Source organism: Rhinolophus sinicus, linkage group LG06 (assembly GCF_036562045.2).
Source record: "Rhinolophus sinicus isolate RSC01 linkage group LG06, ASM3656204v1, whole genome shotgun sequence".
NCBI classification, from domain to species: Eukaryota; Metazoa; Chordata; class Mammalia; order Chiroptera; family Rhinolophidae; genus Rhinolophus; species Rhinolophus sinicus.
In genome coordinates, this window is record NC_133756.1 from 119,202,914 (window position 1) to 119,218,179 (window position 15,266).

The 15,266-nt window shown below is 36.5% G+C and overlaps 1 protein-coding gene across 1 annotated transcript in view; it reads right to left on the minus strand.

Moving 5' to 3' along the window:
* Positions 1–15,266, minus strand: part of PPME1 (protein phosphatase methylesterase 1) — a 57,745-nt gene that overhangs the window by 32,165 nt on the left and 10,314 nt on the right. The window contains exons 2-3 of the mRNA XM_074335782.1: positions 5,810–5,904; positions 5,173–5,264 (exon numbers count right to left, since the gene is read on the minus strand). Of these exons, the coding sequence (XP_074191883.1) occupies positions 5,173–5,264; positions 5,810–5,904 (187 nt within the window). The remainder of the gene's footprint in view (positions 1–5,172; positions 5,265–5,809; positions 5,905–15,266) is intronic.

Below are 15,266 nucleotides of genomic sequence, written 5' to 3' on the forward strand. Positions count from 1 at the left end.
AGCTCCCAGAATTCCTTTCCTCTCTCAGCCAAACTTCAATTTCTGCTTAGTTCTGGATTCTCCCACAGCAATTAGGCCAGTGTGTTCTACCCAGTACTTACTTACTGATGGAGAGGCCTATAGAAGTCCCAAATATTGTATTATCCACTATATGTGATCAACTTATTATAGCAACAACTACAGTAATAATTAATTTATTGATTATAACCAAGGAATAAAGATTTCCAAAAAATTAATTTTCTAGAAATCTAAAGCTTACCCTTTAAAACACCATCATTTCATCTGTTATAACCCTTTGATAGTTTCACAAAAATGATTTTATATATATACACATATATAAAATATACATAGGTATGTATTTTTCTTCCTGTTATTAAAGCCAACACAGAAATGCCTTCTTCTCTTGACAGTTACTACTAGGACTTCTTCAGGTGAATCTCTGGCGGCCCCCCACAAAACCCACAAAACATTTAGATGTAAAGGTGTTCTACCCAGGTCCAGGGATTTTACAGATGGGTAAGAAGGAACTTCGAAGGATGTACTCTCAATTAAATCCTCCAAGACGGAAATGCACTGTGCTGGTACACGACTAAGACGCTGCTCCGCTCTCCTCTGTGGAGGGCCTGGGCTGCTGTGAAAGTCTTACTCATTACAAGTTCTGCCTTATGTGTGTCAAAAATACGTCTCTATGGTTTCTGTCTTGAGTCTCTACTCTCAGGCAGTGTAGAACTGGTCTTCAGAGAAACATGAGCAGAGGTAGACAGAGGTAGGTTTGAGTTTTGGTGCTGTGACTGGCTGTGTTATTTCTCTAAATTTTAATGTTCTCATCTGCCTAACCTCATAGAAATACAGAAAGGATTAAAAGGGATCATGCAGGCAAGCACTTGGCACAGTACTTCGCACATAGTAAATGCTTAAAAGATGTGGCTGATTTTTTAAAAAATTAATATCACAGTTGAAAGCAAGTACTGGGTCTCTCAAGTCTTTCTTTTTCTCAGGCCAAACATTTTCAGTTTCTTCAATGTTACTTGAATGGTTTCAAGTACTCTAATCCTGGCTGCTCTTTTCTGAACAAGTTCTAGTTTGCCAATCTCGATTCCTTTAACTTGTGGGATCCAGAACTAAACAGAATCTTTGAATACAACCTTTGAAATGAATACAAACTTTTTCCTTTGAAAATAGTTTCCATTAAAGAAAAAAAAAAATCATTAAGTTAGGAAAGTAATAAAAAACATACAACTGAAATAAAACCTAGAAAGCAGAAAAATCGAAAAAAGGCTTTCTTCCATAGTGTCCAGGAGAATTGTTTAAAAAGGCTATAAAATATTCCCCTTTATAGGTACATCCAATTTATTTAACCATTTACTTATTGTTGGAGAGATTGTTAATTTTAGACAAACAGCTTTTCCTGTATTTGGTATTTTTCCTTGAAAGAGATTCTTAGAAGTACAATTTTTGTGTCAATGGTATAGTTTGATGATTTAATCATATGCTCAATTTACTTTCCAAAACAGCTCTATTTACAATGCCACCAGCAATGTTTGAAATTATTTATTCTCTTACACCTTTGCTAACACTGAAGATTAGTTTTGAAAAATATTCATTTTGTATGTAAAAAAATGATAGCTCCTATGAATCATATCTGATTAATAGTGAGGAGGCACATTCTTATGTCTGTTTGTGCTCCATAAACTGTCTTTTCATGTCCTTTGGCCTTGAGTCTCCTGGAATTTGGGATTTTCTTATCCATGTTATACAATTCTTTATGTATCAGCCATATGTAAATGACTGGCTGTCACTTGATAAAGTCTTTAGGATAATTACATACTTTTCTACTTTCTTGAACAGAATACAATGAACAAAATTTAACCTTTTCTTAATTGTTCAGGTTGGCATTAACTTATTCAAGGAATAACTACTGAGCATCAATTTCATGCCAGGCCCTGTGTGCTAGACATATGAGGTGCAGTCCCTGATCTGAAGGATCTCGTGATCTACCATCGTAAGTATCAATCACAGTTGTTCATCTCTTCCTTTGGCTGTCAATATACTTGTCCTCCTGCTATGCCAGTATCTTTCTGCTTCTATTTTACTGCCTTCTGTTTTACTAATTATAATCTGGGTGAAGTTCTGAGGGAAATTCTGCCTCTCATGATTATAAGGTGCTTAGCTTATTCCTGCTGGTTGCCTTCTGGATCCCCAGACATGTTTCAGTGCTTGAGGAAATATGAGCTCTGGAGTCAAGTCAATTGCTAGAGCACTAACTTTTATGTAGCCCTTTTTGTTTTCAAAGCATAGTCATATATAAACTCATTCAATGGGCTGGTACATTTTCAGGAATAACAACAACAAAAAAGGGCAGGTAAATTTAACCAGCCGAAGCCCAAGCTATTAAATTAATTGAGTGGTAGGGAATTCCCTTGTTTACACAAATAAACCAGACAAGCAACTGGGACATAGTGATCTATAAAAGTTTCACAAAGTGTGGGATGTTAATAGATGTTTTGGAAAAAAGGAATTGAGTGATCAAATATATTTAGAAGACACAGTTAAATTAAATGGATTTCTCTAGAAGAACATCATAAAAGCTTCAATAATATACTGATATGCAGGGTGAATTTCCAAGAGTAAGATTAGAGAAGAAGATTATATGTAATATTTCTCAAACTCGTTCAATCACAAAATCCTTATTTCATTAATTACTCATGAAATTTGTAATCTGTAGAATATATATTGGTAAAAGAAGAACTAGATATATCTTCTACAATGATAACGAGTATAATAATGTCAGCAGCTACTTATCAATCACCTCCTCTACGCCAGGCACTTTCCATGTTATTTCACTGTTCCTCTCTATGAAATAGAAATATTTAATATCAATACATGTCAACAAATAGCTTATTATATAGTAATATTTGTACAAGGCTTTATAACTTACAGTTTTCACATCCATTATTTTACATAATCTTCAAAGAAACCTTAAAGTGTCAGGAGACTATATTTGGAGCATAAAGGTTTACGTGGCTCCCTTAAGAATACTGGTCAAATCGGGGCTAGAAATTACATCTTCAGACTCCTACTTCATTGTTCCTTCCCTTAGTGTAGAAAACAATAGCTGTTTCATGGAAAGTCTGTTCTACCTCTGGCCTATGTATGTAATTCTCATCAAATTTTACAAAATCTTATAACCCGTTAAGTACTATCCTTGGAACAAAGCTTTTCCTATCCAGAGACTACTTTTTGCCAAATTTCTTGAGGCAGAGCCTGAAGTTACTATCCCTAGCAAGTTTCAATCCAGTTGTGTGAATATGACATGTCACTTAAGATGGTGCCTCTTTCCTCTCCCCAGGCACACATCTCTTTCCTTCCATGTCTCCAACATGTTAACTGCCAATGACAGTATATTTACAGTAGTACCTCGGTTTTCAAAATTCTCCGTTGATGAACATTTCGGTTTACAAATGCCATAAACCCAGAAGTAAATGCTTCAGTTTTCGAACACGCCTCGGAAGTCGAACCTGTCACGCAGCTTCTGCTAAGTGCAAGATCCTGAGGCCTAGCTGTTGGCTGTTTTCGAACGTTTCAGAACTCGAACGGTCTTCCGGAATGGATTACGTTGGAAAATCGAGGTACCACTGTATTAGCTTACAGCAGAGCCAGGCAAGTCATGGCACATGAGCCATTTCTGATGACTCTGACCTTGGTTCAGGACAACCGGAGGACATTTACTACCACAGCTATTACATTAGGAATATGTGGCTATTATTTGTTCATTACTTGAGCGTATAATATGTGCCAGGCATAAATAAGCCATGATCTTTGCCTCTAAAAAAGCTCACAATCTCATTGAGGAATATATATAACTACATCTATGCTACTAAGGACTTAACAATATGGTTGTGTCCAAACTGTAAGTATTATTGGATTTCAAAGACCGTATTAAAAATAATGTGAAATATCTCAACCGTCATTTTTATATTGATTACCTATTGAAACGATAATATTTTGGGTACAATGAATAAAATAAATATTAAAATCAATTTTACCTGTTTCTTTTTACCTATTTAATGCTCCTACCAGGAAATTTAAAATTACATATACAGCTTGCATTATATTTCTATTGGACAACAAAGGTCTAGAGACATGAAAGAACCTGCCACTTAAGAGCAAATCATGCAGCTATAGCCTAAGGTAAGAGAAAAGAAGTAGAAAACAGGACAGGGGCCAAATCATTTAATCATCATTAACAGTTGAATAAGTGCCTATGTGTCAAGAACTGTTCCAGACATTTGGGAAACAGGGACATTATCCCTGTTCTCAAGGAATTCATAGTCTAATAGAAGAGACAAGAAGGTGCTTTTATACTTAATCCCAGTAATCCTACTGCCAGGAACAAAATGATATATCTGGGGCCTCCCTTAACTCCACAACCATCTGGGCTCTAGGTATCTAGTGCTGCATTCCCACTTGCTCTCATTTTCTGTCCCTCAGACTCCCTAGTGGTACATAGAGGAAGAATGTATATCTGCTTGATACACATAAGAAGAGATGACAATTTCATATGAGATAGGAATGCTGCTAATATCTTCCTTAGTAGCATCCCTCCTTGCATAAGAACCATCTCACCACAGAGTCAAGGATATTAGCAAGATGTACAACTGGCAGCATTCACACAGACGTATATCCTCTACTCTAGAACAGGGTATCATCAACCAAATATTGTTTACTTCCTAGTAACTCGCAAATACCATTAACATTTAAAGCATTATTTGAAAAAAGGAAAGAACATTTTCCAAATATTTATGGGATATCTCCAAGTGTAAAGTACTACAACAGGCTCTATTAGGGAGATATCCCTATCTAAAGAGCACCTGAATAGAATGTCTGCTTATCCATTACTTAGATTACTGAGAGGCAGACCCTCACTTTTGACAAGGCACAAATCCATCCCCCTCATCCCAATGAAATATATACATTTTATAAATTGTTTGAAGAATTCATGCACTGAAGCCCACCCCAACTAAGAACCTCTAGTTTAAATACACATTGACTCACATCCCTAGCCTTCCTACATCAAGCCACATGAGAAGGAAGAGTCAGCCTAGTCAAATTCATCCAGAAGTAAACAATGATTGTGGTAACATCAATTTCTACTACCAACTAGTTACTTACTGTGAACACAGCCCAGGAAAGGGCAGAATGGCCTCCTCCGTGCAGAAGGAGTAGGACTGGACCCGCTGAACCACTCTTGTAAACTCGAAAAGTGTATGAATAGTTAAAGATAACATATCTAAGCTTTTGTCCACTGATGTTTTTGATTAGTCATAATACGCTGATTAGACAACTCAGGCAGCACCAAGCTACATGCAAAGCTGCAGACTTTCAAACTTCAGAGACACTTAAATAGAAGCTTGTGAGACACCAAACCTCTGTTTTGGAAGCATGGACCCAGTATGACCAATTTTTTCAATGGGGAAAAAAAAAGATTCTCTTTGAACTAACGAGGACATAGTTCCTGCTTTCTAAAAGCTAAAAACCGGTTCAACTCACTTGACTCATGAAACTTTCCCCTGGGTCCTTAAGAGATATATCGATTTCAGAAATTTAATTCTTAATCCTTTTCCCATGCATCAGACAATTACAGCCAAGTAAGATATTGGCATAGACTTTCAGGTAATATTCCACGCTGTACAAAAAACAGGTGGAGAATAAAAATGAAATAAACAACAGGAATAAAGAACATTTTAGCAACTACACAAGTATTCTAACTTAAAGAACATTAAAAGAATAATCCATTTTGCAAAGGATATATCCTTGCCAGTTTCATTCTCTACTTCTACGTCTTCCATGGACTCAAAGTACTGACTCCAAGAAACAGGGGAAAAGTCTCGCTTCCTTCCAGGGCTAAGGAAATAAAAAGAAAGAGATTTCAAGTAAAAAGTTATGCATAAAAAGATAAAACCTTGATCAAACAAATGCTAAATGTAAATCTGAAATAAAAATAGCTAAATGTAAATCTGAAATGAAAATAGCTAAATGTAAATCTCTTAAGGATATGAGGAGATTTCATACACAAAGTATCACATTAAAAATGTGTGTTTCTAAAAGTTCAAATATAGATTTAAGAGTGAAAACATTTAGGATTTTAGGAAATTGATTAGCATATTTTAATCACAAACGTATTCCATGTATATATACACCACAAAACCTGCTAGTTCTCTCTCCTTGTTCTTGGCTTTAGGCTCATTCCTATCCTCTCAACCTACTTTAATATCATTCCTGCTACTACCATATTTCCCCGAAAATAAGACCTAACTGGAAAATAAGCCCTAGCATGATTTTTCAGGATACTCATAATATAAGCCCTACCCCAAAAATAAGTTCCAGTTAAGATTGTCAGCCAGATGGATGCATTTAGTACATCCGTTCCAACACACGACAGACGTATTAAATTATAAAATAATATTAATATGTAATATAAATAATATTGACATTAACACTTAAATGATTAATTATAATTAATATTTGTAAATACCCAAGTGGGCGCCTTTGGAGAGGTAAATGCCTATGTAAACAGATGAACTCGAGACTTATTGCTGAATGACCAATCAGAGAACTGACACAATGCACGAATAACGTGTGCACTCAATAACGAACGGATGTGGTTGTGCCCAATATGAATCTTTGTAATTCAATAGGTCATGTGTTGTAATGGAGGTACTTAATGCACTCGTGTGATTTAAAGAAATGTTTTCTGAATTTTGGTGCCTGCAATTTTTCGTCGCTTTTGTGTGAACCATCATTCTTAACTGTCATCATTTTTGTTGCCACTCCTGTCTCGTAAGTGTTCAATTAACACGTGATTTAATGGTAGATTTAAGGGGAATAATATTTTGATCCCACCCCCCACCCTCCACCCCGCAGACAAGATGAGTGCAAAAAGAAAGACCTATTCCGTCGAGTACAAGAAAGGAATCGTGGAGGACTCCTGGGGCAAGACTCTTACGGCTTTCTGCAAAGAGAAGAAGTTGGATCTCCGAATGGTCCAAACACGGCAGAGTACGATAACCTCAGTCAACAGGTGGACGAGGGAAATGCTAAGTAAGAAGCGCAAGTGTGGATCAGGTCCGCAACCATTATTTCCTGGGCTGGAAGAAATCATCTGTGAATGGACTGCTGACAGGAGAGCAAAGGCTCTGTTTGTGTGCAGGGTTGATAGTCAAACATTTGCCCTTGCTTTGGCACCACAGTTAGAAATATCCCCAGAAGAATTCAAAGCATCACAACACTGGCTGGATGGCTTCCTTCAGTGATATGAACTGTCTCCAAGATCGACAACACTGTTCAAGCTGGAAGATATTGAAGTTATTAAACGTGCACTTGCATTGAAGTCCTTTGTTGATGGCATCGACTTTTGTAAACACCAACTCTCCAACATGATTGCTATGAATGAAACTGTAGTGTTTATGGGCCAAGGATCTCAAATGACAATTGATCAGAAGTGTGCTTCATCAATCTACATTCCTTCCATTGGTTACGAAAGTGCATGTTACCTGTATTTTGGCAATTCGTCTGGATAGAAAGAAAGCCCCACCTCTAATCATCACTAAGGGCAAGAAAGATAAGGTAGAATGTATTTCAGGCATTTATGTTCTTGAAACTGAAAAAGCCTGGTGCACACAAGCAGTTATAAGGAAGTGGGTCGATTTAATGCTGTCACTTGTTTTGCGAGGTGGCCAAAGAGGTCTGCTAGTCTGGGATTCAGCCAGCACTCACCGCACTAAAGACATGAAGAAGTTCCTTGCAGAGAGAATAGATAAAATAATGATTTCTGCAGGAATGACTGCCTATCTCCAGACTCTTAGCATTGCAATAAAAAAGCCATTCAAGGACCATTTGTGCATGGAAATCAATGACTACATTGAAAATAGAATGGAGAGAAATCAGATTGGAAACTTTGTGAAGCCTAGCCTGCAAGAGGTCGTGACTTAGGTGAAGAAATCATGGGATAAAATCACTGACAGCTGTGTTGCCAATGCACTGAGAGCAAACTACGTGGACAAGAAGTGCTCATTTAAGGAGAGCGCTATTGCTGGACATGAGAGATTGGGGTCAGTGGTTCTACAGGAAATGGAGTCGTGAGAAATTCAAGCTGGAATTCAGGGTTTGGAGAGTTATGACAATGTTCCAGAAGAAGATGACATGACTGTATTTGAATAAATGCAGACTTTTGTACATGAATAAATGAATGAATGTAGACTGTTGTACATGAATAAATGTAGATTATTGTACATGAAAAAATAAGACATCCCCTGAAAATAAGCCCTAACGCGTCTTTTGGAACAAAAATTAATATAAGACCCAGTCTTATCTTCAGGGAAATGCAGTATCATTTTTGGTCACTAATCTTTCTTCATACCTTTAATTGCTCACATTATTTTACACTTGTCATTTCCTAACCAATAAATATACAACCTACATAGAAAGCAAACTGCCAATATCCATACCTTGAATTTTTAGAAATTTATCCAAATGTATGGTCACACAGAAGTGAAATGACTTATCTATTCAATCAATGTAGCATCATTTGTAATAGAGAAAAATTGGAAACCTAAATATCCATCAAAAGGTGAATGATTGAAATAAATTGTGTTACATAGAAAACCAACATTTAGTTGTAAAAAGAAAGAAACGTTTATATACTGAAAATTATTTATATATGGATAATATATACTGTTAAATACACAAATGATGTACATACCACCATTTGGGTAAAAATAGGAAATACGTATAAATATAATTGCTTATACATGTTTAGAATATCTCTGGAAGAATATTGATATAACATTAATGGTATTCTGGAATGGTATCCTGGGAGATGAGAGGGACAATTTTCAATGTATATCCCTTTCTAATCTTTTGACTTTTGAACCATGTATTAAAAAAGTAAGATAATTTTAAAACAAAAATAACCAATAAATGTCTATTTACAACCTGTCTTCAACCTTGGATGGGACACAAAAAAGAAACCCTAAATCTTCCTGTATTTCCACACTTACTCTTCTTCCCAGTAATGGAGAAAATTCAGAATTCTAGGAGCAGCAAAACATTACCTCCTGCCAGACATCTTCCTGTGTATGCCACAGGGCTGAATGGAGAATATGTACAAAGTATAATACAAAGCCCCCTTTAAAGACTTAATACAAAAGCACCCTTGGTTGACTATAATAATAGAAAGAATTACAATGGAGTAGCAGGGCAGTCAGGTATGTATTCTTCCAACAGTCAAGCATTTATTGAATATCTACTCTCTTGTAAGCATTGAGACAGCTCAGTAGTTCTCAATCCATATAACAATAAAATCACCTGGGGAACTTTAAAAAACACTGATGCTTGGGTCTTACTTTTAGAAATTGATTTAAATGGTCTGAGGTGTGGCCTAGGGACTATTTTTTAAAGCTCTACAAGTTGAGAGAGAGGTGCTAGGAATACAAAGGTAGATTTAGAATAAGATTCCTCATAGCTCCTACTATTTCCCTGTAATTCCCTACAAATTCCTAATAATATGGGCTTGGGCAAATTCATATTATTTAAACTCCTTTTGCCTTGGATTGTAGTGATTGAATAAAATAACATATTTTAAAACAATCTACTACATCTGGCATTTGGTAGTTGCTCTGTAAATGAGTAATCCTATCTTGTGATAGAAAAACTGCCTCTGTGGAAGTAAACTACAACTTCAGTCTCGACCTATTTTTTTGTTTGCTGGTTGTACTTGAATTCCTACTGGAAAACTAAAAGCACAATTCTTAATCCTATTTACTCATCAGTCACTCACAAACCTACCTATGCATAAAATAATTTCAAGTATAACAACCACAGCATGGCATGTTATAATGGAGTCTAAGGGTCTGTTATGTGAACTGAGTTTTGATGTCTGGACCTAGGATACCATAGTAATAGTGCCTAACTAACATTTACTGTACACAACAGTGAATCACTGTTCCGAATAATTTACAGGTCATTTACATGATTCCCTTTAATCCTCACAAAACTGTGAGTTATTTTTATCTCCACTTCAGAGATAAAAAACAGATTTAGAGCTATAAAGTAACTTGCCCAAGGTTATACAACTACTAAGTGGTAGTAACAGGATTCAAATCCAGTTCCATTACTCTTCCAACTCTCTGCTCTTTACCCCAATGCTATAGTAATCATTCTCAGAGTCCTTTTTGCTCTCTCGCTCTCTCTCTCTCATTTACGCTTCTGAAAAGTAATAAGGCTTTAGGGCATATTATCAGAGGTTTCCTTTTCAGAGTCTAAATATGACTGACTTTGTCAAGGCCACAGAAACTTTCCAAATTGGCACCACTTAAAGAAAAATTACTTCCTATAAACAGAAATTGTTCCCAGAATACCCTCCACTTCTAATTTCCTTCATTAAAAAAAAAAAAAAAAAAGTTCCAGGGACTTATACCAACATATGAGTAATTCCCATTTGGTGAAAAAGCCAATAATCAGTACCTCCAAAGATTGCTACTACTCCCAGAGAGTTTTCTGGTATACTTCTAACATCTTCATTTGAACACATAATTATTTACACACTCTACAACTTCAGGTAATTTTGCAACCAACGTTAGACATGAAGTAGACAGCCAGGACCTTACATTAATCTTTATATACTAGTGAGACAATGACTGTTCTAAAGAAGCCAATATTAAATACATAAATATCTAACACAATATACAGAGTTAAATAATCTAAGAAGTACAGTGCATGTGCTGTAAATGTTCAAAGGAGGAAAGAAAGATAGAACGTATGTAGCAGACAGATGTATACCTTCCCTCAATCCCTGTTTTCATCGTGTTGCTTTACCTTTACCTTACACGCCTACTGTCTCTGAATCCAGAGCCACGCTGGTTCAGTTCCTCCAGCAGTTAACCTGTCTCCGGTCACTGAGGGAAAGGAGAAGATCTGAGAGTCTACTGGTACCTTATACAGATTTTCAACCAGTCTTCCTGGTTTTTAACCCCCTTTCAGAGGTACCTACTAGCAGCTACAATTCCTGAGCCATACAGGGTTGTCATATGGATGAGCTTACACTTTCATTCTCCTTCTGCCAGTTTTCAGTTTGCTCTTCTGTGAGTCAGTATTCTTCAACTTGCTATCTTCCTAAATCTTGTTGGTACCTTATCTTCCCTTATCTTCTTTGTCCTTTGGTTTTATTCCTTTTTGCAAATTACTATAACTTAACGGGGTTTGGAGAAAGAATGCAGATAAAACATTGATTTAATTTCCACTACAACTCTCTGGGGTAGTAGCTACTATTATCCCTGTAAACTAAAGCCAACCTTAAATAACTCATCAAAGACCACAGAAAGTACCTGGGCTAGAATCTCATTCTCAGGGTCGCTTCTTTATCAGTTTTCAATACTACTCTCAAAATAATACTAGCTTCTCCATTTCTGGCAATCACCAAAGCTAGCACTAAGTACCCAGAGAGCCCCAGGAAGAGGTGAAAGAGGACTGGTTCCTGCTGAGGAGATGATTGGTCGAGGACTCATGTAGCAAGTATGAGTACCCCATAGACTAAGAAGAGAGTCAAGGTTTACAACCGTAATGATACTGATGGGAAGGAGCAGGAGGGTGGAAAGAGAAAGAAGAATCAAAGACAATTCTCAAGTTTCTCTGATGCCATTCACAGAGAGAGAACAGAGGAGCTCTTTTTAGAGTTCTAACTTACTAAATACTGATTTACCATGTGCTTGAAAATCCTAGATCCTATTCCTATTAGTTTTCTGTGTTGGCCATTGGTGAGAATGTTGTTACTTGGGCATCACGGAATCCAAAAATGTAAATAGCAACATTTCACATAATCCCCTGCATTACACAGGATACCTATGGCTCAATATATGATGTGATTTCCAGCTAATGAATGAAAACTTATCTCACTTAAAAACACTATCAGATAAAATACTTAACTATGGGAACTTCCAGCCTGCTGAGTCGGATCACACAAAAATATACCTAGCTTTAAATGGATGGATGAAGACAGACTGCTGCAGCACAGGAGGAACTGTAATTTTATACCTTTCATAATAAAGAATTCTGCTTTAAGACAGAACATTTTCTAAATTTTATTTCCATCACCCACCCAACCTAAGAACAACTAATAACTTCTTTTTCCAAAACCCTAACAGTAAAGAGAAAAAAGAATATAATGACAACTTTACTAAAGTGATCAGACCTCAAAACACAACCAGAGACATCAGCAAGAAAGCAGGCAGAATACAAGGCTTTTTCGAGTTTTGCAAGAGCTAACTATAGCTGTTCACTCTCATAATCACTGTGTGTGGCCGGACTCAATGATCAGAGCTTATGTAAGCTACTCTTCTGCTTAGACAGTAACGTAACAGGAAGAAAGCAAGCAGGTTTGGGGTCAGAGTTTAAAAGCCAATAAAGTCCATACAGAAGACTCTCATGAGGTATATTTCAGAACCAACAGCAATATAACCCCCTCCCCAGACTCACATGAATGACATGATGATCTGGAATAAAAGACGTATTTCATAAGCAAACAGCAAATATCTTTAGAGTAATTATTTTAGAGCCTCTTTCTAGTCACAAGTTGCTTATATAAGCAGCTAATTTAATTCCAATTCAATTAAAGAGACATTTAAGTATGCCCCATATGGCAGGGTATACTTGCTGGGTATTATATATATACTTCCTGGGTATTAAGGCAATCAGCAAGCTAGAAATTCCCATCAATGAATAAAACTTAGTACTTGCCCTCAGAGAATTCATGCCTGGGTGGGGAATAGGTAAGTAAACAGTCACTGTATACTACAGCTACGACAGAAACAAGGCTAGCATACCATGAGAGCTCATCGATGGGACATCCAATCTTATTTGAGGCACTTATGGTGATCAAATCAGGCCTGTGAAAGATTCATAAAAATTGTATCTGGAGATTTTGTTAAATCAAATGCTATAAAAATTTGAAGTACTGTCCTCATTAAACAATGACCTAAATAGGAAAGAGGCAAAAGTACAAATCCTTTAATTACCAATAAAAGAGTACGATTTCCCACTATTCAGTGAAAAAATGTTAGTATAGAGATTTTCCAACTTAAATATGGGTTTTTAGTCCAAAGGTTTGTAAAGTCAGTTGTTGGGGAAACTGAAGCACATTTCCCCTGATTAACGGCATTATGAAATACTGGTAGATGTTTTTGGGTAGCTCCACCCCCAAGTCTACTTAGCCGTAATACGCTAAAATGCTGTTTGTGACGAAAGTCAGCTAATAATAATGATGTAGTTCAGGCGGTTAACACAGAAAAGTGATTTTGAAGTGATTTTAATGTATCCTGAATCATGGTTCTTATGCTTAAGGAAAAGTTGGTTTAATTAAAGGGACGACAAGGATTCAATGAAACAAACCAGACATGCACATGTCTGTGCTAGGCATTCTACAGGCATCATCTAAATAGAACCCTCACAACACCCCGAGCTACACTTTCTTAATAACGATAGAGGGATATAAATACGGGATTACAGAAGGGTATAAACAGGGCACAACTTCATTCTGCATACTGCCAATCATCAGTGTTAAAGTCTCACTTCTATACTCAAGAAGTCAATGGCTCTTCCCTCCCATTTACTTCCCTACTAAATTCAGGGTGGACAATTCTAAACTGTTGGAAAAAATGTCACATGTACATTGTATCTGAGTATGATTAATTCATCAAGCGCTTATTGAGAGCCTGTGTGCTAGCCACTGTGGGGCAAGTAAATAAAACACAAAACGAGTTTACAATTACATCCGTGAAGACTGAACAAGTAGATCACAATCTAGTTGTAAGAACAGATGAAACACGGTATCTACAAGGCACCATCGTTAAGATGAACCATAATTTTATGTACCACTAAAAAAAAGAGCTGCCAATTTATGACACACTTTATCATTCAGAATCATTTTTCATTTCTTGAAAGAGCTCTTTTGTACTTATGTTGATTCATATCACTTATGGGTACGTGTAAAAAGGAAAATGAGAGCACAATAAAATACTTAAGGTGTTCCTAGCCAATTTCTTTATACTATGAATCACTGACTAATACAGTCCTCCGTGCCTCACCTGAACTTTGGTAATGGAGTGTTCCTTGAAACTGAACACCAGCTCATAGGCCGACTTCTACCATTATGTAGAGAGCTACCTCACTTTTGACTCTCGCTCACCCCTTCTCACAACCATTCAGTTCTTCATGGTGAAAAGTGCTCTACTTTTGTCTCCAGAATTTTCTTCCAAGCTGCCAACACCTACTTTGCAAGTTTCAATGTTGGTTTTGGTGTTCACTTATGCATTGGCAATGAGAAACAAGTTAGAGTTCCGACCTGCCCAACAACAATTGTTAAGACACTATTATTTTAAATATGAAAAGAAATGTATCTTAAAATTTATGAAATACAGTATATGTTTCCATTATATAGCTTTACAATTTAAATAATGAATGTGTGTGTGTGTGTGTGTGTGTGTGTGTGTGTGTGTGTGTGAATGTACCAGGGGTGCCAAAAAAATGTATATAAGTAGACACTTTGGTCAGCGTTGCTCAAGCAGTAGTTCACCGTCATCAGAAGTGTCTGGACGCTGATGGTAACCACTTTGAGCACCTCTTGTAATTGCAGAAGTCAAACGTGACTTGTATTCATCTTTTGTTATCGGTATATATTGAGTATTAAAATTTTAATAGTTTTATTTTCTTAAAATGTGTATACATTTTTTTGGCACCGTGTGTGTATACACATACACACACACACACACCCCACACACACATTTATTAGGTTGGTGCAAAAGTAATTGCGTTTTTTTCAATTTTTAACCTTTTAAACCACAATTACTTTTGTACCAACCTAATACACACACACACACACACACACACACACACACATCTCTTTCTCCTCAAAAACAACTCTTTGAGGCTAATATTACCGACATTTTAAGAAAATAAAGTCAAGCTTGTACCAGTTAAGTAGTATGTAGTAAAGCCAGGAAGGGAATCCTAGTTTGTTGATTTACTATATTCTTTCTACTACAAGACAGTCAAATACAGAACTAATAGTACTGATATGGAGTTGGCAAACTATGGTCTATGGGCAAATCCAACCACCGCCTGTTTTTGTATGGCTCATAAAATGAGAATGGTCTTTACATTTTTAAAAGGTTGGGGGGGAAACAAAGACAGTAATATTTAAAAACACAAGAAAA